This window comes from Melanostigma gelatinosum (genome assembly GCF_949748355.1).
Source record: "Melanostigma gelatinosum genome assembly, chromosome: 1".
Taxonomy (NCBI): domain Eukaryota; kingdom Metazoa; phylum Chordata; class Actinopteri; order Perciformes; family Zoarcidae; genus Melanostigma; species Melanostigma gelatinosum.
The window spans coordinates 27,359,734-27,385,008 of record NC_136634.1 but is presented as its reverse complement, the minus strand read 5'-3'; the positions used below and the strand labels follow the sequence as shown (position 1 = coordinate 27,385,008).

At 43.8% G+C, this 25,275-nt stretch overlaps 1 protein-coding gene across 3 annotated transcripts in view; it reads right to left on the bottom strand.

Annotated features, from left to right (window-relative positions):
* LOC306781911 (cytoskeleton-associated protein 5-like) overlaps positions 1–25,275 on the bottom strand; it is a 46,683-nt gene that overhangs the window by 2,870 nt on the left and 18,538 nt on the right. The window contains exons 17-43 of one of the 3 annotated variants that reach the window (XM_079275025.1): positions 23,547–23,732; positions 23,320–23,414; positions 22,992–23,175; positions 22,692–22,837; positions 20,926–21,100; positions 20,531–20,644; positions 20,024–20,152; positions 19,706–19,900; positions 19,478–19,604; positions 18,994–19,076; positions 18,494–18,601; positions 17,743–17,865; positions 16,707–16,856; positions 16,415–16,618; positions 16,203–16,338; positions 15,887–16,080; positions 15,632–15,804; positions 8,374–8,547; positions 8,127–8,247; positions 5,022–5,201; positions 4,758–4,945; positions 3,589–3,661; positions 3,325–3,513; positions 3,005–3,142; positions 2,386–2,469; positions 2,061–2,220; positions 1,857–1,978 (exon numbers count right to left, since the gene is read on the bottom strand). In XM_079275025.1, the coding sequence (XP_079131151.1) occupies positions 1,857–1,978; positions 2,061–2,220; positions 2,386–2,469; positions 3,005–3,142; positions 3,325–3,513; positions 3,589–3,661; positions 4,758–4,945; positions 5,022–5,201; positions 8,127–8,247; positions 8,374–8,547; positions 15,632–15,804; positions 15,887–16,080; positions 16,203–16,338; positions 16,415–16,618; positions 16,707–16,856; positions 17,743–17,865; positions 18,494–18,601; positions 18,994–19,076; positions 19,478–19,604; positions 19,706–19,900; positions 20,024–20,152; positions 20,531–20,644; positions 20,926–21,100; positions 22,692–22,837; positions 22,992–23,175; positions 23,320–23,414; positions 23,547–23,732 (3,951 nt within the window). The remainder of the gene's footprint in view (positions 1–1,856; positions 1,979–2,060; positions 2,221–2,385; positions 2,470–3,004; positions 3,143–3,324; positions 3,514–3,588; positions 3,662–4,757; positions 4,946–5,021; positions 5,202–8,126; positions 8,248–8,373; positions 8,548–15,631; positions 15,805–15,886; positions 16,081–16,202; positions 16,339–16,414; positions 16,619–16,706; positions 16,857–17,742; positions 17,866–18,493; positions 18,602–18,993; positions 19,077–19,477; positions 19,605–19,705; positions 19,901–20,023; positions 20,153–20,530; positions 20,645–20,925; positions 21,101–22,691; positions 22,838–22,991; positions 23,176–23,319; positions 23,415–23,546; positions 23,733–25,275) is intronic. The other 2 variants (XM_079275026.1, XM_079275027.1) reach the window with 2 other exon arrangements.

Below are 25,275 nucleotides of genomic sequence, written 5' to 3'. Positions count from 1 at the left end.
AGCCCTAGTCTTTATTATAGTATTGACAATTTATACCAATATTTGACGGGCCGGATTAAAACGCCCAACGGGCCGTAGTTTGCCCATGCCTGGTCTAGGGTCAGGGATTTAGTTGTGATGGTGTAGGTTAGGGTCAGGGATTTAGTTGCGATGGTCTAGGTTAGGATCAGGGATTTAGTTGCGATGGTCTAGGTTAGGATCAGGGATTTAGTTGCGATGGTCTAGGTTAGGATCAGGGATTTAGTTGCGATGGTCTAGGTTAGGATCAGGGATTGAGTTGCGATGGTCTAGGTTAGGATCAGGGATTTAGTTGCGATGGTCTAGGTTAGGATCAGGGATTGAGTTGTGAGGGTCTAGGTTAGGATCAGGGATTGAGTTGTGAGGGTCTAGGTTAGGATCAGGGGTTGAGTTGTGAGGGTCTAGGTTAGGATCAGGGGTTGAGTTGTGATGGTCTAGGATCAGGGATTTAGTTGTGATGGTCTAGGATCAGGGATTTAGTTGTGATGGTCTAGGATCAGGGATTTAGTTGTGATGGTCTAGGATCAGGGATTTAGTTGTGATGGTCTAGGATCAGGGATTTAGTTGCGATGGTCTAGGTTAGGATCAGGGATTTAGGGGTGAGCGAGCTGCCTCTAGGGGGTGCGCGAGAGGAAAAGTGTAATGGCGGTCTGATGGTGTAATAATATTAAATATTAAAAAAAAATGTAATTTTAATTTAAAAACTGTCAGGTGGGACATCTGAAGCTATCAGTCGTAAAAGAGGAGAGGGACAGAGAGAGAGAGAGGAATCGGAGGCGAGGGGAACGGAGAGGTGCGTGGGGAGAGACCGGGAGAAGAAATCGAGCCAGAGTCAGAGGAAGATGAGACGGCGCAGACTGGGAAAAAAAGAGGAAATATGATGAAAAGTATCTGTGTCTGGGCTTCACTTGGATTGGCAACGCAGATTCCCCAAAGCCACAGTGCGTGGTGTGCAGTGAGGTTCTGGCTAACAGTCTGAAGCTCTTATTTACTTCGCCACCTGAACACCAAGCATGCCAGTGCAAGTCAAAAGCCCCTTACATTGTTTATATCGAAATTGGAGGAGTTACAAAACAGCCAAAAACAACTGGAGTCTCATTCATGTGTTGGGTCTATAAATGACGCACTACGGGCTTCATATCTGGTTACAGAATAGCGAGAAAGGGGCTACCGCACACAATCGCCGAAGACGTGAGCTCGCCAGCTGCCAGAGAGATGGTGGAATGTATGATTGGAGAGAAAGAAGCAAAAGAGTTGGACATGATCCCGGTGTCCAACAACACTGTGTCGCCGCATCGATGCTTTGTCCGAAGACATCCTGGCTACATTAGTCGCTCATTAATTGTAAATGAAATGTGATAATCTGCCTCTGAGCCTGTGCGTGTGTCCTCGCATCCGTATTGCTCTTTAAAAGTGACGCCTTGTGTCACTGAAAGTTATTGAAACTTTGTTGCAGTGTTTCAGGGCGTTTTCACACCTTCAGTTCGTTTGCTTTGTTCCGATTCAGGGATTAATATGATACAATGTTGCAGTTTGTGTTCACACTGCAACATTTAACAGCGGACTAAATCTTGTAAACAAATGCCACGCGCGAGCAAACTGTTCTCTCATTGGTCCGATTCTTATGCGGCTATGAAGGCTTAAAAGGCTCTGTTGCTTCTTTTTTTTATTTTTTATTAAGGGGGGGGGGGTGCGCGAACCCAGTCGGGATGTAGAAGGGGGTGCGCGGCCTAAAAAGTTTGGGAACCGCTGGTCTAGGGTCAGGGACTAGGGAGTGAATAACGTCAGTGAGTGTCCTCCTGAAGATGAGATCCTGGGATGCGCTCCAGTCCACTAACCTTGGAGTTGTTCTCCAGGCCTTGTCTCTGTCGGAGGATCTTGAGTCTCTCATAGTAAACGGCTGGATTCAGCTCTTCATTGTTACTGCTCAGACTGAAGTCCACACCATGCTGAGGGATCACTGTGGAGATGCACACACACACGTTACTATACAGGACTGGCTTCACTGGGACCAAAGAGCCGGTGACGGCTCACAGGTTTACCTGCTGAGGTCTGGATGCGAGCCTTGCCCTCCCTCTCGGACTCGATCATACGAAGGCCTCGCTCTACGTAGCTCTGGAAGAACTGGGACGTGTTTTTGAGGAAGGGCTCCAGGTCTGCGTCCGAGTACTTCTGTTTGTACTCGTACAACTCTGTCAAACCCTGGAAGAAGATCGGACACATAAACTATATACTAAATGTGCTCCAAGCCCTTCGTCAAAATACTCATCTGAAGGTTTAACAAGGCAACGGTAATAGAAACATTTCCTTTAAGTTTGAGACTGCAACAACCAGTACACTTCGAATGATTTGAAAAATGGAGTGGACCTCTTTGGTGTTCTCCTTGGAGCCGATCTTCTTGAAGATTTCCGACAGAATGTCGCTGACCTTGGCCTTCGACATCCGATCCTCCTTGAACAAAAGGACAGAGTCACATCACTTCAGAAACACCGCCACCCCAAAGACTACGACACCGTTTGTGTAAAGTCTTGACCAACACGACGGCGGCTCCAGTGTGTGTAGCTCACGGTTAGAGGAGATACTCTCGGCTCCGCACAGTTCGAGCCAGAGGAATGCAATGCGGTTATAAAACGGATCGATTCTTCGTGATGCATCAACATTTTTTTCTCACTGACTATCTGCTACTTTAGCAGCATCCTCGTAGCAAAAACAGAACTCAGCATGTTCAGTCATTTGACATAGTCTGGTCCATAAATATTTGGACATTGACACAAATTTCATTCATTTCATAATTTTGTCTCTGTACACAACCACAGTGGATTTGAAATGACACAATCAAGATGTGCTTTGCGTGCAGACTTTCAGCTTCAATCTGAGGGTATTTACATCCAGATCAGGTGAACGGTGTCGGAATTACCAGACCTTTTATAGGTGGTCCCTCCCTTTTGAATAATGGTTGAAGAGACAATCCGCCACCACGACTCACCGTACGCAGACCGGTCTTCTCGTTGCCACGGTCACTCTTGAGTCCCGAGAGGTTTCCAGACTGTTTGACCGCCCGCCTCAGATAGGCCTCCAACTCTGACTCATTACGATTCTCTATCATCGATAGGTGGTCCAGGATCTGTTGATCAATGCATCGATACAGAAGTTCAAAACTCAATAAGTCAAAATGAAATACAGTTATCACAGCAGGTTTATTTATATCGCATGTTTCACAACAAGGCAATTCAAAGTGCTTCACATAAAAGCATTAAAAGCAGAACAATAACTAATAACATGGTGGGGTAGGTTTAGTGGCGTTACCTTGGCCCCCTTGAGCCTGCAGAGTGTGTGTAACAGAGTCTTCAGGGTTCTGTGTGGGACGTCATTCTTGAGCTGCTTGAGTTTATCTTTGGGGAAGATCTTCATGAAGTTGTGGACATCCAGTAAGATCCGATCCAGGTTGATGTTGTCGATGGTCTCTGGGAGAAAGCGGATCACCCTCCACAGACACTGAACACACACAAACCGCGCAGAGTCAGGTACCGGACAGCAGGGTCAGTAAGAGGAGGCGGAGTCACTCCTTACCTTCAAGACCAGCTCACAGAACATGGGAGAGGCATTCGTGACCAAACTGTCCTGAAGCAAAACCAGCAGAGCACTGCAGACAGGAAGGGAAGGGTTAACAGCGATGTTCTACCTATTATTATTATTCCAATAATGTCAAACATATTGGTATCGATAGACTGAACACTAAAATAAAGCACAGAACTGGATTTAAGAACATCTCTTGCTTTAAAGAGGAAACTATTTCTGCACTGTACACAATCACGGATTGTTAGCGTATAGAGGCCACATCCCTGGGACCATATTTTAGTAAAAATATGTACGATAGTCAACAGCAAGAGAATATTTTTTGACCCCATTTGAATTGTGCCATGAATTACACATATGGTGTTTGTCAGACAGTTTTGCAATTCAAGAAAGTGGCAGTTTGTTGTAGAAACATTCTGTTTTGTGTGAATGCGATCAGTGAACTTCATCTCGTCACCAACATAGCTAGACGTGCTAGCTAGCTAGCTAACATAGCTAGACGTGCTAGCTAGCTAGCTAACATAGCTAGACGTGCTAGCTAGCTAGCTAACATAGCTAGACGTGCTAGCTAGCTAGCTAACATAGCTAGACGTGCTAGCTAGCTAGCTAACATAGCTAGACGTGCTAGCTAGCTAGCTAACATAGCTATGTTCCTCGCACAAACGTCACATCTTTTCATCTCCCAGGAAGCAAAAGCAGGAGGAGACCAGCTGTTGGTGTGAGGCATCGTAGCTTCAGAGAGACGTCTCTTACGCCACTCCTGGGCGTCTTTGTAATCACGTATTTTCACAGCCTTATACTTTAACCCTTTTTGGACAAACTGCATCTTTCTTGACGAGCAAAATGATCTTTTGAATTAACAAACGTCATGTTACACAATTCAAAATGGGATCAAAAAATGATTTGTCCCTCTCCATAGACTACCGTCAATATTTTTTAGAAATGATATCACATGGTGGTCCACTGGAAGGGGCGGGACTTCGCTGCTCTATTATAATAATACAGGAGATTAAAAACAATTATTTGAAAGTCTGGTTCGGGCGAATTCTCTCTTCCCTCACTGAGTCACAGAAGACTCAGAGGTCTGTTACGTACGCGTTGAATAAACACATTGAAGAACTACTGGGCGGTTTGGAATAATGTTACCATTTCTTCATACCAACCTGTTTATGTTGGTCTGGTCAGACTTTTCCATAACTCTGGTCACCAGCAGGTTGACTGATCTGATGACCTGCTGTCCGTCTTCTATGTTCTCCACTCTGCCGTCCAGCATCAGCGTTATCACACCGTGCATCAGGTCCTTCAACACTCCCATAGATGCCTCTCGGGCCAGGGACTCCATCGAGAACAACTAATAGAAAGAGAATGAGTCATATCAACCTCACCAATGTAGTTATTGATGCATCACGTTAGTATATGTGACTCACAGAGAGCATGTTTCCGATGATGCAGCTGTACAGTTTCATGATGTCCTTCTTGTCCATCCGCTCATCAGCCATGTGCGTGCTGTAGATGAGCCTCAGCTGCATGAAGGTAGCAATGAGGAACTGATCGATGTGTCCCGACATGACTTCTGCCTTGTCCTCCTGCCGCAACACCTCGTCGATCTACGGGGACAAATCACACCTCAAAGCATCTGTGTTGGATATTTCTAGTACAACAAATGCATCATGTGACAATATGTAGCGGGGGGGGGTCGCTACTTGTAGTGGTGAACATACGAGAGGTATCACTAGATGCTTTATCGAGTGAATTTCAGCTCATTGTTTAGCTGTCTAATGCTGCGTTCACACCGGTCGCGTTGATTTTTTGACGCACTGCAAAATCGCATCCAACGCACCGCCGGTCGTGTTCACACCAAACGCCGCAAAATCGCTCCGTGCCGGAGAGGGGGCGTGGTTTATCGGCCTGAAGCCTGGAAGCCGTTCACCTGGCCGTCATTTCTTTCCGCTGTCAACCATTAAAGGAATAAGGACAATTGCTGCTTTGTACGTGTTGTGGAAGTCCCTCAAACATCGGAATGCCAAACGCCGTCATGTCTGGTTCATAATATTGTTCAGAGGAGCTCCGTGGATTGTATCGAGCTGTATTCACTGCGTCTAGCAAGCCACCGGTCGCTGTTTACTACAGCTGTAGGAACACAACATAAACTGATTTGGCTGTGATTTAACGGCAATAAACAGACAAAAAGGGACTCCGAAATAACTACGTAATGATGCCGATTTGTACTTGTCTTCTCCGACAAAAAGGGACTCCGAAATAACTACGTAATGATGCCGATTTGTACTTGTCTTCTCCGACAAAAAGGGACTCCGAAATAACTACGTAATGATGCCGATTTGTACTTGTCTTCTCCGACAAAAAGGGACTCCGAAATAACTACGTAATGATGCCGATTTGTACTCGTCTTCTCCGACAAAAAGGGACTCCGAAATAACTACGTAATGATGCCGATTTGTACTTGTCTTCTCCGACAAAAAGGGACTCCGAAATAACTACGTAATGATGCCGATTTGTAGGTTACTGGTCTTCTCAATGGAGCTCTGATGGATCGGTGCTAGGCTATGCTAACATCGTAGCAGCTCCACCAGCACTCAATAACGTCACGCAGACGTAAATACGGCAGCGTGTATTCATTGTTTGTACCATATGGTTTACACACACACACACACATGTATACACATAGTTTGGTCCGGTCTCTGTTGATATGAGGTATCGTAGAGCTCTGGGTGAACACAGACGGCTACAGGATTTATTTCCTGATTCAACAACGGCAGAAAGCCAGTGATGACAGGGGGAGCAACTCAACGCTGATAGGCTATCGCGCCACAGCGTCACGCGATTATGTCGCTGAAGTTGAAAAATTTCAACTCGCGCGTTGGCGATTTTGCGGCGTCCACCGCACTGCAATAACGCGTCCAACGCGCCGCTCCATCGCAAAATCGCGGCGCGCCAGTCTCATCGCGTCTGTGCATAGACTTTGTATGTAATCTCGACGCGCCTCAAAAAATAAACGCGACCGGTGTGAACGCAGCATTAGGCTTTACAGATGCAGCAGGCAGCTGTTTTCAGAAAAAAGCCATAAAACCCAGTGGCCGTTACCTGCTCAGCACCAAACTGACTAAATGGAGCATTTGACAGCAATTTGTTGCGGCCGTTTACATTCCTCCAGATGCAAATTCATCAACCGGATGGTATTTTTTATTTTAGCTGGTGATTTTAATTCAGATGTCAGATCTATTTGACCTAAATTCCACCAGCATGTCCACATCTCCACCAGAGGAAACAACTGTGTTGTTTGTGTGGAGTCTCTTCCTGTTTCCTTCACCTACACTCCCCTGGGTCCTAAGCCCCTCCAGTACAGGTTCTTATCACCCTCTATGTACCAACGTACATTTATAACAAATACCACATATCACGGTAATCAGCGTTTCATACGTGTCTGACCTAAATACCATTTGTTGTTCAGTCTTTGTTCATCCTGCATCGCTCCGTTCTGTTCTTTAATGTAACGTTACTGAAGCGACACAGCCTCTCAGCTGTTAGCAGACTGTTGTTAGCGAGCTTTACCCAGCATGCAGTTCGGTGGGGAAGTTTTATAAATGTACAATTATTAGTGTCACAAATTGTTGATCCGGTATACCGCCCAGCCCTAGCGTTAACATCGCGGTAACTTGCCCAGCACTAATAAAAACATATTTCACACATGACCTGTTGATTTAATCACAGATTTGTTTAGTGTTTCATTATCAGAGCAGCCATGAGAAAGCTTTAATATTGCTCTCCAGACTGCATATTGTTATTGAATAGAATGACCAGCAGTAAAACGGTTTTCACACTATGATGGTTAAACTCTAACAACATTAATCTGCAGATCACTGACTCCTTGATACATTTTTATATCCAAAATGCTCCCACACTGTGATTTACTCTTTTGGCAGATATAAGGCTGGAGGACATTCTTACAGCTCTTCTATAACACTTCAGGTGAGTAGCTCGAGTGTCACACATAAAACAAACCAGAGCACACACATGCAGTACAATCATAGGCTCACTACTTCCCAAACACATGCATATCCACTCAAACCTTACCATTTAAAACAATTTGGACTGGCCCGGCGAGTAATTGGCCTGGGCATGCGCAAGACTTTTTGTTAGGGATCACTTCAATTTGGTTATTATAGAATTGTGTCTCAGTTATGTGGAGGGTTGGATTTTACATTTGGAAAATAACCGGTCTGTGCTGGACAAACTTTGAGACGCTGCGTCTCTCAAACCACTTCTTTTCTCTGCTGACCTTTCTTGTGACTTATTTGGCCAACATCTACAGCATACTGATGCATCTGTTATAGGCATTCAAGGACTGATTGGTAGGTGTTGTGGTGGTTCCAGCATGCTCCACCAAGGCTCACCCTTTGACCAATATTGTTTTCTAGCTCTAGTAATTGCAATAACGGCAGTAGACAGAAATCCAAGCTTCAAAACATCCCATCATCAGTGATGCCACAGATGCAGTCTTCATGTTTTCATACCTGTGCCAGTGCTTGTATGCTGTTGCAGATGTCACCGCTAGCCACCTGAGAGATGACAAAGTTGATGGTGGAGGCCGTGCTGTTGTGGAGGTCATCAAAGTGTGGAGAGACTGAACGCATCCTTTGAACACAAAACACAGACTGTATTAAATCACCAAAAATGATTTCCCCCCCCCATGGCTTTCTATCTGAACTGCGTATTTGCATCAGTGTTTGTCAGTCTGGTTGTGTGTCAGAGTGCGTTTACTTGGGTTCAGGGATCATGATGGGCTCCAGCAGCTCGTCCAGCTTGTGTTGGACGAGCTCCGGCAGCTCACACACTCGGCTCAGGTCCATCTCGATCATGTCCAGGTCTAACTGAAACTCCTTGGGGATGGAGGGGTGGGAAGACTCGCTGTGCTGGGCGTTCTGACGGGCTTGGCTGGATGGACGATAGGACAAGAGAGTATATTTAGTCCAGTGTATTATCGATCAGTGCCTTTTAGCTTCAGTCCTGACTGACAAGCTTTCACGTATTAGTTTGAGCATCTATGACACTGTGTGTGTATCCGATAGCAGTCAGTCTAATGAGTATTCAGTGCACGAAGATCAATAAAAACGAGGATAAAATGTTTGTGATCCTCAAACGGCACAACGCTTTTATTGAGAATCAATTCCATTTTTAAAAAGCATAATTTCCCCTTTTGGCTTCAAAAACCATCAATATCTAATTCTAGTGAGTTAAAAACAACTTTAACAGTCAGACAACAGTCAAACCTTGAGGGTTTTCCCTCCAGTGCATCCCTGCTCTGAACTCTAGTTTAAAGGACCTCATATTACAGAGTTCAAGTGATTAGCTTCAACTTCTCCAAATTGCAGTTGGACTGTCAGGACTGGAGCTGATCAGTACTGATCTAAAACAAACATTGTGCATCTGTATCAAGTATTTTCCATTCGATGACTGTTGGCCACATTAATGAATAACATTGTTGCTACTAGGTGGTGGAGAGGGAGACACTGAAGAAACTATTATCCATATTGGATAACCCAGACCACCCTCTGCACCACCTGCTGCAGGGACAGACTGATCCAGCGCCGCTGTCACAGGACAGATACAGGAGAACATTCCTGCCCTCTGCTAGAAGACTGTACAACAAATCACCTCTGGCCAGATCAATCACACAACTACAACACCGCTACACTGTTTGGTTGGTTTTGTTACATCTTGGCACTATTGTTCAGTTAGTTAATATTCTATTTTATTGTATAGATTGTGCATTTTTATATTTAATATTTTTTACTCCTGTGCCTATAACTGCTGCTGTAGCAAAAACGTTTCCCCTTGCAGGATTATTAAAGAACCTATTTAATCTAATCTACCAACTGCCATTTACTGCCACAATGTTACCAACGTAACATTGCAAAGATCAGTCACATCCCATCTCAAAGTGAGTTCATGCATTTCTTACTTCTGGACTAGATTATTGCAATCCCTTATTATCAGGCTGCTCTATCAAGTTCAAATTCAGACTCCGGTTGATCCAGAACACTGCAGCATGTGTACTAACAAACACTAAGAGAAGAAACCCTATTATTGTTAGTCCTCTTTCTAATATTATTGTATTATTAGAACTGTTGTGCCATTATTGTTGTTGCCGTCTCTCGCTTTCAACCCAACCAGTCGAGAAGGGACAGGTTTCTACTCATTAAAAGGTTTGTTTCTTGCCACAGTCGTCTAGTGCTTGCTCATGGACAGTTGAGCCTCTGTTAATTATAGAGCACAGTCTAGAGCAGCGCTATATGAATTGTGTCTATGATTTGACACTATAAAATAAATTATAAAATCAATAGAATGAACATTATAATTTACTTGTGGTAGGACAAGCATCGGGGTTCTTCTTGGTTTTTCCACCAACTACAGAGGTTGGTTTGGCCTTCTTTGATGGGCCCGATACAATACACATAGCTTCCATGAACCCATTTATGAATGCTTTCATTTCCTTTGGGTGTTAACAGTTGTGAAAGAACCAAAGACTCCTGCTGCATGTTGATAGAATGAAGAAACAGGCGATGGACCACCGCACGGCCATTTTGGGCTGGAGCATTACCCACCACTCTGCATTGCTTCTACATAGGGCCGTAATAGGTCGCGTGATGACCGGTCCCGGTAAATTACTCTTTTCTAGTCTTTCCGACCACTCCTAGCGCTTTAACACTATGTCACCATTCACCCACTGGATGGTAGAATGGTAGCCCCTGCCATCAGGAATAACTAACATTCACATACCGTAGGCACAGCTACAGGAGCACTCTTGGGGTTAAGTATCTTGCCCAAGGACACACCAGCATGCGACTAGCGGAGCCGGGAATTGACCTGCTGGAGCCGGGATCGGTAATGGAGTCACGGTCCGTAATGCGGAACCAAAGTTGACAAGTGCAAATTCTGCTCGGACACATTTAGCACACAAAGCAGATTGCTGGTTCAGTCAATCGCACTTGGAAATTAAATAGTGGAGCTGAAAGACCCACCAGCAGGTTTCTTGGTCAGCTGCAAAGTAACTACATATAGAGTGGTGTATAAGACGAGGACGGCGTACTTCCATCGGGAGAGGATGTGAATGAAAACTCATCCCCCAGGATGAGGAAAAAACAACCAAAATTTACTATTTTCAATTTCGAGTTCTAAGAGATGCTTTTCAGTTTCATAGCCAATCGTCACCGGGAGCCTTTTGGCAAAGTGTTTATGCAAAACACAAGTTAGCGGTATAACCAGCCAGATTCTCCTACGGCACGTAGAGAATAGACCATAGGACCCGAACCACGACTCGTAACCCTGGGGCTCCCAACAAATACCACAGCCAGGGTTGAGGCTGACCGTGGGGATGAACGTGAATGAGTGCAATTTAAACGCAGTTGAATTACATGCCTGCTCTCACTGATTGTTGAAACCGATAAAGTAGCCACGCTTCAGTAGGTTAAATAGCCAATGTTAGTATAGCAAGTCATGGTCAAAGTTGCTAGAGCTAGACAGACGATGATCCCGGCCCTCTGGTCCTACAGTGACAGTGTCTCCGTTTGACTGGTAAAAGGTTAGTGTTGAGGCTAATCAAAGTGAAACTACTGGTAAAAAGGCAGGAGAATCCTGATAATGACAGCAATAGAAGTAGTAGGAGGTGCTGATACCATTAAAATGGTTCACTACAGTTTATACAATAGTGAGACCAGTGCACCGGCACATCTCTACCAAGGACCTCACTTCAAAATTGTGCACAATATGTCACATTTTGAGCATAACACTATGACAACCACATAACAGTCTCATTACCAGTGTGTTTAGTAAATTCAGATTTCACATAGAAACACCCAAAATTTAGATAATTATAAAAAAGGTTAAAAAAAACAAACAAGGTGAGGCCATCAATGGGGGAGGTCTTTTTGCAACTGTCAAAAAGCAGATTTATGTCCCTATATTTGTAGCTGGCACAGTATAAACAACATACATGAGTAAGCCAAAGGGATGATGGAGAAGAGGAAGCGACAGCTAGACACCTTGACTATCAGTCTGGTGCTTTACCTACCATGTGCAGAAGCATGACTAAACACAACGTCACAGTAAACATTTCAGTTTATTAGTTGTTTGAACGATGAGTATTAGATCACATTCAGAGGGGAGTTCTTCCAACGACAACATGTAGAGGAGGGCGAGGAGGAAGAGGTACTCACATCCTATACGTGCGATACATTATTCTGCTCCAGAAGAGGAGGAAGGCAGAGCAGAAAAGAAGGAAATCACACAGGAAGAAAGATGAAGGGTTAAGAGACAGACGGGCAGAAGACAGCCAGCTGCTTTCACGGACCGTGGATCGGATTATTAGGTGCCAATTTCCCTTTAAAATAAGTATCTGTGAGAGCGGCCCAACATGCAATGACTTGCAACGAGAAGGACAGATTAGTTGCGAGCAGAACACAAACATTCAAAAGATTGAAGAGTACGAATCCAACCACAGTCCTCCGCATGTAGAAGGATGGGAAGTGCATCGATAGAATGGATAACATGCTTATGAAAAACCACTGGAAGAGTTGGATTTTAGTGCGTTCAAGACAATTCATGTCCAACGATAAGACATTTTAACTAGGGGTGGGGAAAAAAAAAAAAATCGATACAGCATAGTATCGCGATATTTTGCGTGGCGATATTGTATCAATACACGGATGCCAAGTATCGATATTTTATTATATAAACCATTAAAACAAAAACTAAAAATTACTAGAAAGATCAAATAAATTGCTTTTTCAGTCCACTAGATCAGGGGTTCTTAACCTTTTTGACCTCGGGGCCCAACTTTTCAAGTACAAAGTGTCCCGGGGCCCACTCTGACTATATGCATCAAAAGTGTCAGACAACCTGTAGGTCATACAGAAACAGAGCAGTGGGCCTTTGGAGTCAGTAAAAATTTAAGATTTTTGTCCGCATAAAATAAAAAAGTATCTTTCAGTATAAATAACTGCCGGTGGCTGTATCTGTACAGGTGAAGGACAGTATAGGGCTGTAACTACACTATCAGTGAACAACTGCCTCAAATTTGAAGAAGATTGGACAAAGTATGACCATTCTACAGTGTTTCTTCATGAAGAGATCCAGGCGGAGCTCTAAAAGGACATTTGGAGACCCAAATGGACACATGGTAACCTCATGATATTCTGACACACTAAAGGTGTTTCTCCCTTTATATTGTGATATTATATTATTTTCCTTTTATTATTAGCCTTTGCAAATTGCAAAAACTATGTATATATGGTCGAAGACTTGGTGTGTGAGTAGCGGACTTGCTGTGCTTAATGGCTGCGGCGACCGAGCGCACGAACGAGAATGAGAATAGCTCAGTTACGCAAACGTTGGTTGATGGCTTATGGAAGAGGAGGATAAGGTTTGTACTATAAGTACTAGCGTTTTCTGAAGCCAGTAGCTCCATGGTAACATCCGCTAGCACGTTGTCGGGTCTGTAATGTGTCTTTTTCCGTCAAAATGCAGCGGTTATGGTGGCTTTGGACCTTTTGTGGAGAAACCATAAGAAATGAAAGAAAATCGATGATTTCTTTGCAATGATGAGGATTTTGGGCATGCTGGGATACCAAACACGGACATGTTTTGTGACGTATTTGCGCAAACAAGCCGTAGGAACGGAAGGGGAGGGGATCGAGGATGCCGGTGTTGAACAGGCAAAACCCTTGTTAAATAAATGATGATACAATGTGATGATCACAGACATTTATTATCATGTGTATGTAAACCTGCATACACAACAAGAAGCCCAACAGACTTTCCCACGAGCATTGGATGTTTCGTCGCTACGTGTCGCTTTATTTCTGAAGGCTTCAGAGCTTCGTTTGATAGCATTAGCTCACATTCCACACACTGAGCCCTCGGCTCTGCCTCGTTGCCTCCGTTCACAAAGCCGTACTTAAGAAAGTCAGGGTTGTACTTGCGCACACATTTAGACTTTTGGGGGGTATGGCACCACTGTCGTCTTCATTTTTTATTTTTAATAACTTATCCATAACTTTCGCTACAGGCTAGCGGCTAGCTGAGTGTCTTCTTCTGCTTATTGCAGCTTGTTAAACAACTGACTGATGCATTACCGCCACCAGGTGGTGGGAAGCTATATTGTAACTGAGTGTCTCATGGATAACAGTGATATCTCTGGTGTCTTCAATTGATAACCTATGCGGTCCTGCGGCCCTCGCGGCCCACAGGTGCAAAACTGAAAGTTTTCCGCGGCCCTCTAGGTGGCGCTCGGCCCTATGGTTAAGAATCACTGCACTAGATGGTGCCGAGTTGTTTTCTGGTGAGGTCAGCAAAGGTCCCGGGTCAGCGTGATTGGTAGGAAGTTGGTCAAAACAAAGAGACATCTGGCCTCACAACGGGGTTAAACCTGCCAACAGTAGCCGGCTCATGGGGAGAGTGCAGCGCATAACTCTCTGCCCTCCACGTCCACGCATCACAAGTTATATAACTCTAATATCCTACTTATATAAGTTATAGTTCATATACTGAGTTATATAACTCTAATATCCTACTTATAGAAGTTATAGTTCATATACTGAGTTATATAACTCTAATATCCTACTTATATAAGTTATAGTTCATATACTGAGTTATATAACTCTAATATCCTACTTATAGAAGTTATAGTTCATATGCTGAGTCCACACGTTTGCATTAAGTTCAGTTGGACTATGTAGTGATACAAACAGTTCAGTTTGTCAGGTTCATGCAACATTTATGACATTGTTGGTCAGTCTGTCTGCTTGACAATCATATTCTGCTGCAATAAAAATGATTGAAGTGAGATGAACAGACTGAAAACTTTATCTTATCAGATAAAACATGTTGACAGTTTTCCTTTGGGGACATCATTTGAAGTTGAAAAAAGTAATAAATCGCAATATAGGCCTATGTTATCGCAATACTCAGAATATTGCGATATCGTGATAATATCGTATCGCGGGACCTCTGGTGATTCCCACCCATAATTTTAACTGCATTAATTTAGAAGCATGCCACGGTCTTCTACCTGTAAAATAATGGAATGAAAGTTTTGTTTGCTGACCAACATCACTGGATAAATCATTTCTGTAAAACAGAAGTGTGTGTGTGTGTGTGTGTGTGTGTGTAGGGAGCGGAGAAAAGAAGGGGCACCAGATTTCGCGATGGTTTTGCAGCCTTTCTACCAGTTGATGTTGGATCCACCCCATTCATCCCCGGTTGTAATGTTTGGTCATCAGTGAGGCTGCTCGATCGCTTAAGAGTCTTGTATTATGAAAGTCAAAACTTAAACCAATTATGGAAATATCAGTATTGATTTTACGTCTAGTTTTATTTCGGCAAGAAGGTAACTGTTAAGCATTAAAGTCCTAAAATATATTAAAGGATTTATTTGTGCAATACTGTCCAAACTCCCAGTTCAGAGAGCAGCGAACTTTAAACGGCTGAATCCAACCAAGTCTTTCTATATTGTATATTATGCCCACTGTGACTGAATGTTGTATAATAAACAAAGTGGTGAATACATTTCATATTTAGGCACTTTAACACCAGGCATCGCTATGTTTTTGTTGTTTGGAGAAAGATTTGTTGACTTTAAAAGTGGCTGAACCTGTTATCCATATAACAGTAACCATGAAGCTTTCCAGGCCCGTCCACACAACCAACTATAAGGTCAAAAGCATCCTCCAAGTCAGCATACAGCTGACCACATAATCCACAAGCTCCCCATGTTCTAGTTAAATGCTTTTTACCGACAAAGCAAGGGATCGTAAATCATGGCTCGCTCTCTATCTATCTATCTATCTATCTATATTTCTTTTTTCTCTCTATGGCCATAGATACTGTATATGCTTTTAGTTTTTCCTCCTTCAATATTATACATTTAGTGGTGAGCTGGTATTATTGGCTTCCTTACTGGTTTTTATTCGGCTGACTTTAAAACAAACAGCGCTGAGCCAGAGGGGGCCCTGAACCCTACTTGAGTTTGTTGGGGTCTTCTTGTGCAGGCTTGCGGAGGAGGGTGGCGTTGGGGTTGGTAGGGTGCTCTCTCTGAGACCTCTCCGGCGCACTCGGCTTGGCGGGAGCTGCCGTCGTCTTCTTGGCTGAACGCTTGATCCTCTCCTCCAGCATGCTCATGTCTTTCTCTGATAACTGGAAAGGATAGGGGAAACGAGTCATGTACAATCGGCTGTTTTGGGGTTGATTCTTTTGATAATGGTGTCCTCCATCTTACATTTCCTATTAGTTTGTAGACTTGGTCCCCACAGACATTGTAGACAGCCACCACAGTGTTCAGGGCAGCGTTGCGAACAGATGTGTCTCTGTCGCCTATGTGCACGGCTATCTCCTTCAGAGACTTCGCTGGTGTTGGCTGGCATACATTCATCCCATAGCCCTCTATCAAACAACCCAACTCCTCCAGACATTCTGAGGACAGGGAGCAACCCACAGAAACAATGTTGTTAGAATACATCTCTTCAAAGACATCATCCCCCACAGTTTGCCAAAAGAGGCATATAATGGAACAGTACAGGTCTGTAGCGACTTACCAGCTCTCTGTTTGGAGTTCTTGGACTTCGTTCCATCCATGAGGAAAGGGAAGACCTTGGATGCTGGGTGAACCTTACACAGCATGGCCAGTATGGCCCGAACATCTTTGCGAACCACATCCTTTGACTCTCCGACCTGAAGAAGAGACGAAACGGTGAGCAGAAAAGGCTCGACAGTGGCTTCTACCAACCTGAGGGGGCCGTGTGCTCACCTTGAGTATGAGGTAGGGGATGAAGGAGTTGGCCTCGTACTCCGTCAGGTGGTAGTTCTCTCTGCTCAGCATGGCAAACACCAGCTTCAGATACTCCAGCACCTTCATCAGGACTGTGGTGTTGGTGTCAAAGAACCGCAGAGTGAACCACTTGAGAATCAGGTCCAGACAGCTGATGGTGGCGTCGCTCTCACTTTCCAACCTCTGCCAGTCACAAACACACATACAGACTTTATTACCAAAACTAGCCGACTCCTAATGCCGTCATGTGTAGATTAAGACCAACCACTACCTCAATCATGACTGCTATAGCCTTGACTTGTCTCTGGAAGTCGATGTGAAAAAGCTCGTCTTGTAGCCACTTGGCAAAGCAGGTGGACATCTGCGTTTTCAGCTGCTCCAAATATTCATCTCGGGGAGTGGTGAAGTTCCATTTCAAAACCTACAAAGGAAACATTTTGTCAGCAATATTTACGGAGTTATTTCGACAAGTCGCCAGTTTAGGCCGCCTGTTGGACTTCCCAAAAGGACGGGTACCTACAGTCAAATTGACGTTTGTATTGTAATATGCTTGTGGTGCCTTTTTTAAATGAGATTTATTGTTTTTTTCTAAACACTCTAAAACATTATTACTGATATTTCCTCTTCAATACATCTCACCAACAATTATAGACAACGCATTAGTCATGGTAGCCCCACCCAGTTACAGTCCATGCACCTCTCACTCAACTACTAGAGCATCTTACATGTCAGCTAACACTGGACAGAAGCACTCACACATTTTTAAGAGGTACAGATGAAGGTTGTCAATAAAACATGTTATTCATAAGAAGATGGTGAAAATGGATTTCTTTTCATGGATGTTGACAGTTTTTTCTGATTTGTAGAAAGATATCCAAAATACCATCTGCATAAACCATCGAGCTCAATATGTCAACAAAATGAAACTATTTTGAACCATGCTTCATCCAATGTTCAGATTTATGTTCTGGAATTGTATGCAAATAAACACATTTAATAAGACAATGCTTCATTTGCATGTTTGTAAGTATTTCACTGGGGAGGCTGCATGCTGGTATCCATCAGTTAAATAGTGTGACCCTATTCACCTGGGTGTAGTCAATAGACCTAATACACCGGCAGCTCAGTGTATACAGTACTGTTTTCATCAGCGTGTACAACAGTGCCTTGTTAGGCGTAAGTTTGGTAATATTTGACTACACTGCACAAAGCCTTACTCAGCTTCCTAGCCATCAGCTGACACTTTCACTCTCAGACACAGAATAGAGCTGATCTCCCACTGGGATCAGGACATGTTTCTCAGATACCTTTAGTTGTTTCTCTTCCTTGATCCTTTGCTCCTTAGCGCTGGGGATGAGGACGAAGATTGGCCCGGACCTATCTTCATCATCCTTCTGGCTTTTGGCTGCAGGCTTCTTGCCAGCTGCACCCTGAGAGGAGAGGCAGCATCACAGTGAGGGACAGCAAGTGAACCAATGTGCTCCGCCTGTGGAATGTTTGGCAGCAGTGTGTGTAACCAGCTTCTGCTGTGGATGACGGAGGGGTGTGTAGGTGGCAGACAGAAGTAACAGGAGACAAAGGGTGTTATGCTGAACAGATCTCAGTGCAGGTTAACACAGCGCAGAAACACAGATGTGATACTATTCCAACACATTGATAAACACACTCATGCAGTGGGGTGACCTGAAACGTGACCCCTCTCAGTTTGTGCTTCTGTTAGCATGCATTCACTGTCTGTCTGTCTGATGCACTGCATGGGCTGATTCATCTCATGTTAGCAGGTTTCTACATGTTAAAGGTTACTACAGACATGAGTTGATCTCATTCCACCCAACAACTGTGTGTACATGTGCTTCCGGTTATACAGTGGTGTGTTCACTGGCGGTTTTAGCGATTAGAGAAACAGGGTTAGACTGAGCCGAGCCGACCGGGTCAAGGCAGAGAGCCGGACAGGGGTTCACATCTGTCCACGGAAAAACGGGCCCCACATCTGCTACGCAGCTTTAATAAGTAGCAACAGGTAGATGAAGTGTAAACACATTTCATCACAAGGACTACCTGTCGACCGCTAGCAGCAGCCTTCCCTTTGCAGGGGGGCATTTTACTAGCATTACTGTCCTTGTCCTTGGAAGGGGGGGGGACAGGTTCTTCTGGAGGGGAGGGAGGCTGGGTGAGTAGAAAAACCACATCATATTTACACCTCACGGTCATAAAATGAAACGGTGCGCATCAACAAAAATGAAATTGTGTCAAATGCTCATGCCTGATATGCACAACCACTAACAGGAGAGACATCAATGGGGGAGTATTTACTGAAGGTACAGATCAACTCTTAATGTCAAACCAAACAATTGGAAGGGTCAGACTGGACTTGAACCGAACAAGTCTCTCTTCCTTCATTATTAATATAAATGAGGACATTTATATCAATAATGAAACAAATGATACTTGAGCTAAACAGCCATTCAAACATGTATTAGGTCCTACCAAGTAGAACACATCTGGTCCTCTGTGCACACTGAAACGTCTCAAACAGAAGAGCATCCAGAAAGACGTACCTTCTTCCCGGCCGCTCCTCCTCGGACCTTCTTGACTTCAGGTTTACTGTCCACAGAGTCCTCACTGGCTGGCTGCCTGGAGGCTGCAGAGGAGGGTCAACTTTGTAAACATGTGATCAAACTAATATTGCGCAGACTATTAAAACATTTGATGTCAGACACTTCCTGTGTTTGCATTTTTTCTACCCATTTTGTAAATGGGCTGAATTCATACGATGCTTTCAAAAAGAAAATATAAAACGTATATTAGCAGGGAGAATTCACACTGCTGTACTTCCTACATCGGTTACACATTCCTCCCCTTGTCTGCGTGGACGTTTAGTGAATACAGCTATTCTGCCGAATGGGAACCAGATCCAAGCTGTCAAACCCAACCATACCTCACATTATGTGTAAAAGTAGCAGAGACTTGGTTTGACATTGAGCATCTGTCTTAATGAGAGACCGTGGTTGTAATAAGGGTTGACTGTCATGTGACACAAACCTGAAGCAGCTCTGCTGGGCTCTGCAGAGCCTCTCCCCCCTCCAGCTTTGGCAGGGGCAGCAGGTTTAGCTGGCATCACAGCTCTGGCCTTCTCCAACATGCCTACCACCTGATCTTTGGAGGCCGTCTGCAGGCAGATGAGGAGACACATTCCTTATTGCAGACAAGATGGTTGTGAAAATGCATTTAGATAAATGCCAGCCACAGCACAATACATCTGTGAAGTACTTTGAGTTTCCCAGCAGCCTTGTCCATTTTCTCGTAGCCCAGGTGCATCATGAAGGTAGGTAGGGCATCCTGAGCCTTCTTCCTCACATCTCCGTTTCTGTCCTCCAGGCAGGCGTAGAGCTGAGGGACACACGACATCAAGTCCCCCGGTACCGTCCTCAGGGTCGTCAGCTTCTCTGCTAGCCAGCCGAGCACCTGGGTGATAAGGAGAGGGCCGTGGCAAATCGTGAGTCTCTCATCTGCGTTGTGTGCAGTTCTCTGGAAAATGTGCCTGAAATTTCACAAACGAGTCAGTTAAGAGTGTGTTTCACTGTGTACCTCCTGTCGTAGGAAGGGATTCTCCCTTTTTAGCTCCTCTGACAAATCTTCTCCCTCCAGCCACTCCTTCATCCCAGTCTGCTCCACCCAGGCCTGCAGGGTGGTCATTGCAGCCGCCCTTACGTTAGACTGCAGAGAAACAGAGGACATGTCCATCACCACAACAGGCCCCAGAGCGACGCGCTTCTTCAGATTCATTTTTCGAAAGTAGACATTTCATATCAGTATTTTACACTGTGCATTTCTCATCTTTCGTGTTAAATTGTAAACTGCTGTAATTTAATATTAAACTGTTGTATGTAATGCCCTCCACTTTGTTTTTCTCCCATTTCTATCTCCACTATGTTCCGTTCTGATGGATCTTATCGTTTCAGTGAAAACCTTGAACTTTCCTGGAACTTCATGAACTGTATGACAACTAAAGAAATGTGTCTGTAATGCTGTGCGCTCCCTTTCAATGCCAGCACTACATTGCCACCGTTGAGCATGGAAACAGAGATGCTTTACCTTGCTGTCTCCCAGTACGGTGATAACGGGGAATCCCAGTGATTTCACATGCTGCTTGAGTCCCGGCCCCATGGGTGCAGACATCTGCTGCAGGATAGCAAGAGTCTGCTGGACCTGGAGACCACAAACAAGTCTCATTTTTACTTCCCATTACTGTCAAATATGCATCATTCCAAAAAAACTATGTACAGACTAATCTCTCTGAACCACCACTGAAAGTTAGGAAACCCTGCCGTACAAGGACAATTCATTAACCTTGTAACTATCTGCAACGATGAAATTACCAAAAATCTCATGAAATCAGGGGCAGTGTGTTGACTTGAGGACTTTCATTTCATGTGGTTTCATTCTGAACAGAGCTGTGCTGCTGCAGGGACGTCTGCTCCCTTACTAACCAGGATCTTGTTGGAATCGCTGAGTCGGGCTTTCAGGGCCAGAGGCAGGTCTCCGATGTTGGCTGTGATCAACTTGGCCTCTGAGATGATGGCTGCAGTCTCATCCAGACCCTCCTTCCTGATCTTCCAGTTCTTGTCACTGATTTTAGACAGCAGATCAGACGTAATCTTGTCACTGTGAGACGGGAGGGAAGAGAGAAAATAGGCACAATACTTCAGTCTATGCCATCGCAATCAACGGAGTGTCTCCTCACTTGAGCCAAACAAACACAATGGGACATATATACTGTACACACACACACACACACTGCATACTCAGTGGTATGGATAAAAGGCATAGCAAACTTTTAGCTTAAATACGCATCGTGGTTTCTTCAGTACCACGTTACTAATCATTGTTAAAATCTTGTGAGTAAATATGTTATGTTTAAGTGTAGCAACAGTGAAGTCATATTATATCATGTAGATGATCTTCTAGGAGGTCGACCGGTGCATATTAAAGGCCGATATAACGATAGTTTGGAGCAGGAACAATTTAATTGAATCATTAGTAAGAGAACATCCTGAAGTGGGATTTATTGGATTCAATAAAACCCTTGGATCCCTGATCCTGGTTTTTTTGCCGCCGATACAAATTATTGATGATCAATATTGGCAGATACAGTTCCATTTGTTGTTTGATTATAGCAGCTGGTCTACAAGGATCCAGACTTTTGTACCACCATCCCAAAAATAATTTCAAGCGCTCTGAAGTCAGTGGCAAACATTCTACATGTTATCCTTCTACTTTGTTATAGTCATCTATAGTGTTCTTCCATAAAAAGGGAAACTATTCAAATGATTAGGAAATAAAAGATTGTATTTTCATTGATAAAACAAATCTTGGCATTAGTAGTTTTATTGATGCATTATAATCTTTAGGAGGCAGTGTAAACAGCTCATAATTCATCTATTACTTATTTATGTTGCTGTGAAAACATCTCCTTCAAACAACTGGATCTATTCAGGGATGTTATACGTTTACAGATCGTTAAGCCCTCTGAGGAAAATCTGTGATGTTTATTATTTCATGTGGCGAGATTATATAAAGTAAATGTGGCAACAACAAATGTTCAAATAGGCTAAATGTGTGTCACGAAAGCATATCAGCATAAAGATTCTCCTGACGTCGCTGACGGCCGTCTACAATAGTGCCTCATGTTTGTACAGAGACCAGACGATAAAGGAGATTGTACGAATAATAAATAGATAATCTAAATAAATACTGACCTATTCGTGACATTATTTTGAGTGTTGATGGAGCAGCTACAATATTAACATAGCCACTGAATGAGCCAAACTCCAATCAGATAACAAGCATTTTAAAGTGGTTTGCTTATCGACGTGGACAGACAAGAAACGGCATGAATAGATACTGTATACATGAATAAAACATCTGGGACTTCCACACACATACACCGGTACAAGCAACACTAGCGTATCTTTTGGCCAAGATGGATGTTGTATCTACATGGAGGTAAGCTCCTCCTCTCTGAACGAGTCACATAAGGCAAAACGTGGCATGTTTGATATTAACTTCAGGCTTAAGGATACCCTCTTCTCATTTATGGACAATTCCTAAAAGCTTGAGAATTCTCAGAATAGCTGTAGAAAATAAAAACAAGAAGCACGTTTACAAATTATTATTGTGTTCATATTTTGAAAAAGTAGGGCTGCATGAAGTTCAATCTTGTTTTGGTAGACTGGGGCTGTCAGTGTTTGGTTACCCGATGTCTGTTCTGGGCAGTAGGTCCATAATGTCCTGTGCTGCTTCTGCTCCATCTTCTTCCTGCTCCTCTCCTTCATCACCCTCTTCATCTGCTGCTGACTTCTTGGTGAATCGGATTGGTGCTGGTGGGGACTGGCCCTGCATCTGTGTGGGACACATAGAAATAGAGATTTTAGTTTTTTTTGCCAGGTTCTCTTTTCCCTGCACGGGATGACCAGGTGGTGAGAGGGAGAGGTATAAATGTATGCTGTGAAGCGGGGGATAGTAGTTTTGCTTGATGCCCATCCGTCGTCCATACCTTCTCAAACTCAGCATCTATCTGCGTGAGGAGAGCAGGCTTCTCGTCTTCAAAGAACATGCGGAGACGAACTCCCATGTAGAGGAACATGACTCCCAGCAGGGCGATGGCTGCTGTCCGAATAGCAGGGTTAGTTGCTCCCAGAGCGGTCTTCACATTGTTGATGAAACCCTTCACATTGATACTGGAGAGAGGGGGGGGTTCAGGAGGTCTTAAGCCAAAACACTTTCAAACATTGGAATCATTTTTGAAGAAAATCACTGAATTAATATACATATTCCATCAATTTGATATAATAATGAGCTCTAAAATAAGGACTGTAAATTACCCAGCAAAGCCAAACTCCTTCATGGCATTAGCCAGCCAGTTGAGAGTCTCTGCCTGGTTTTTGGGGTTCTTCTGTGCAAACGCCATAGACACAACCTGACAAATACAACACAAGCTCTGTAAATACAGTCGATGGCTCTTAAACAGAATGTATTTTTAACTTTTATTTGGGAAAAATTAACTTTTCTTCTGTCCAGAGTATACCATCCCTCGTAACGAGAAACAAACCTGATCTGCAGTCCAGGGCAGAGAGCAAGCCTCTCCAATAGCAGTCAACCCCGCTTTGGCGTTTCCTCCACATTTGACATCTCCGACCTTGTCCACCAAGCCATCCAAAGCCACGGAGGCTGACATCTTTGAAAACTGTCCTCTCTGCGCGATGAGAGCCACGATGTGCAGCTTCATCTGCATCACCTACACAGGGCAGACAGCATCAGAATGGGTACATCCAATCCCCAAGTGATCATTCCAGCATCCATCTCTGCAGTCGACCTACAAACAGGCGGTTCTAAAGGAAGCCGACAAGATAATAACCGACTCATTAGGTGTGGAAATGTCTATTCTAAGATGCATCACTAAGCGGACGTGAACGGCTTTTTTTGTTTACTCGTTACATTCTTAACACAGTAGAGCGGTCCCTGACGTACAACCTCTTAACTAGAAAGAAGGCGCATGACGAAGCGAATACTAATAGTTAGGGGTGTAACGATACGCGTATTCGTATTGAACTGTTTCAGTACGCATGACGAATACTTTTTTTTTTTTTTTTTAAACCTTTATTGAACCAGGTAGTGCCATTGAGATTAAAAATCTCTTTTGCAAGATGTAAGTAACAATACAAGATGTAAGCAAGATGTAAGTAACAATACTACATAACATTAAGGAGCAGTTTTTGTTTTTTATGCTTATGTGTTGCTAAGAAGACACCACAGAAGATGGGTCACTCAGGTATAGTTCCATCATTGTTCAAAGTCAAAGAATAACTTCATGATGTTAGTTGTAATGAATACATATATTTTAAAATCAAGTACATTTCTCTGGAATTCATAGTTTTCTACTGTACCGAAACGTACCGAACCGTGGCTCCACTGTATCGTACCGAACCCAACTGTGAGTTACACCTCTACTAATAGTACAAACAGTTAGCACGGTCTGATTTCACTTTCTCAACAAAGAGAGTTTAGATGTATCTCACTGCTATTGCCTCTTGAAAAGGCAGCCATGTGCAGTAGTAAAGAGGATTGAGGATGCGACACATTGAGAAGCATCGAGAACTGAGAACCGTAATGGAATGGTGAGGCTTCACAGAACCACGGTGTCCACGGAATAGATCCCTTCATTATTTTATCCCCACTTAAATGAAACATTTTTAATGGCGGCAGATCAAATCAGGATGAAATCTGCAAGAAAAAAATAAGCTCCGTTGGTTTCCGTTTTATCGATACCAGTTTTGCACCATGTTATTATTGTGTTCTTAGTAGTGCTGGGCAAGTTAACACGTTATTATCGCCGACAATTATTTTATCTCACGTTAACGCATTTTTTAAAATGTATTATTTTGAAAGTCTGTTGCTCACTGGCTCTGAAAACACAGACAGAGGGTCACAGGAGGGGCGGGATGTTGCTCAGGATTGGCTTGGGATGGGCGCCATCGCGCGTCTCAACCAATGAGAGCATTTGGGGCGGGCCTAAGACTGCTGCAGCCCTCACATGAACCGGGAACAGAAAAGAACCGGCGGGGACAGAAAAATGGAGAAAGGTACCGAACTCTTACAAGGACATCTTCATTATAAATCTATTCCACACGGCGGAGTTGACAGAACCAAAGTTATTCGCCACGAAGAGGGCTACAGTCGGAGCTACATGTCTAGAGTGTATTGAGAGGGACCCCTGATCATGGTTATAACACAACAATTAATAACTAACGCTCTTTAACAGGGCAAACACCACGACACAA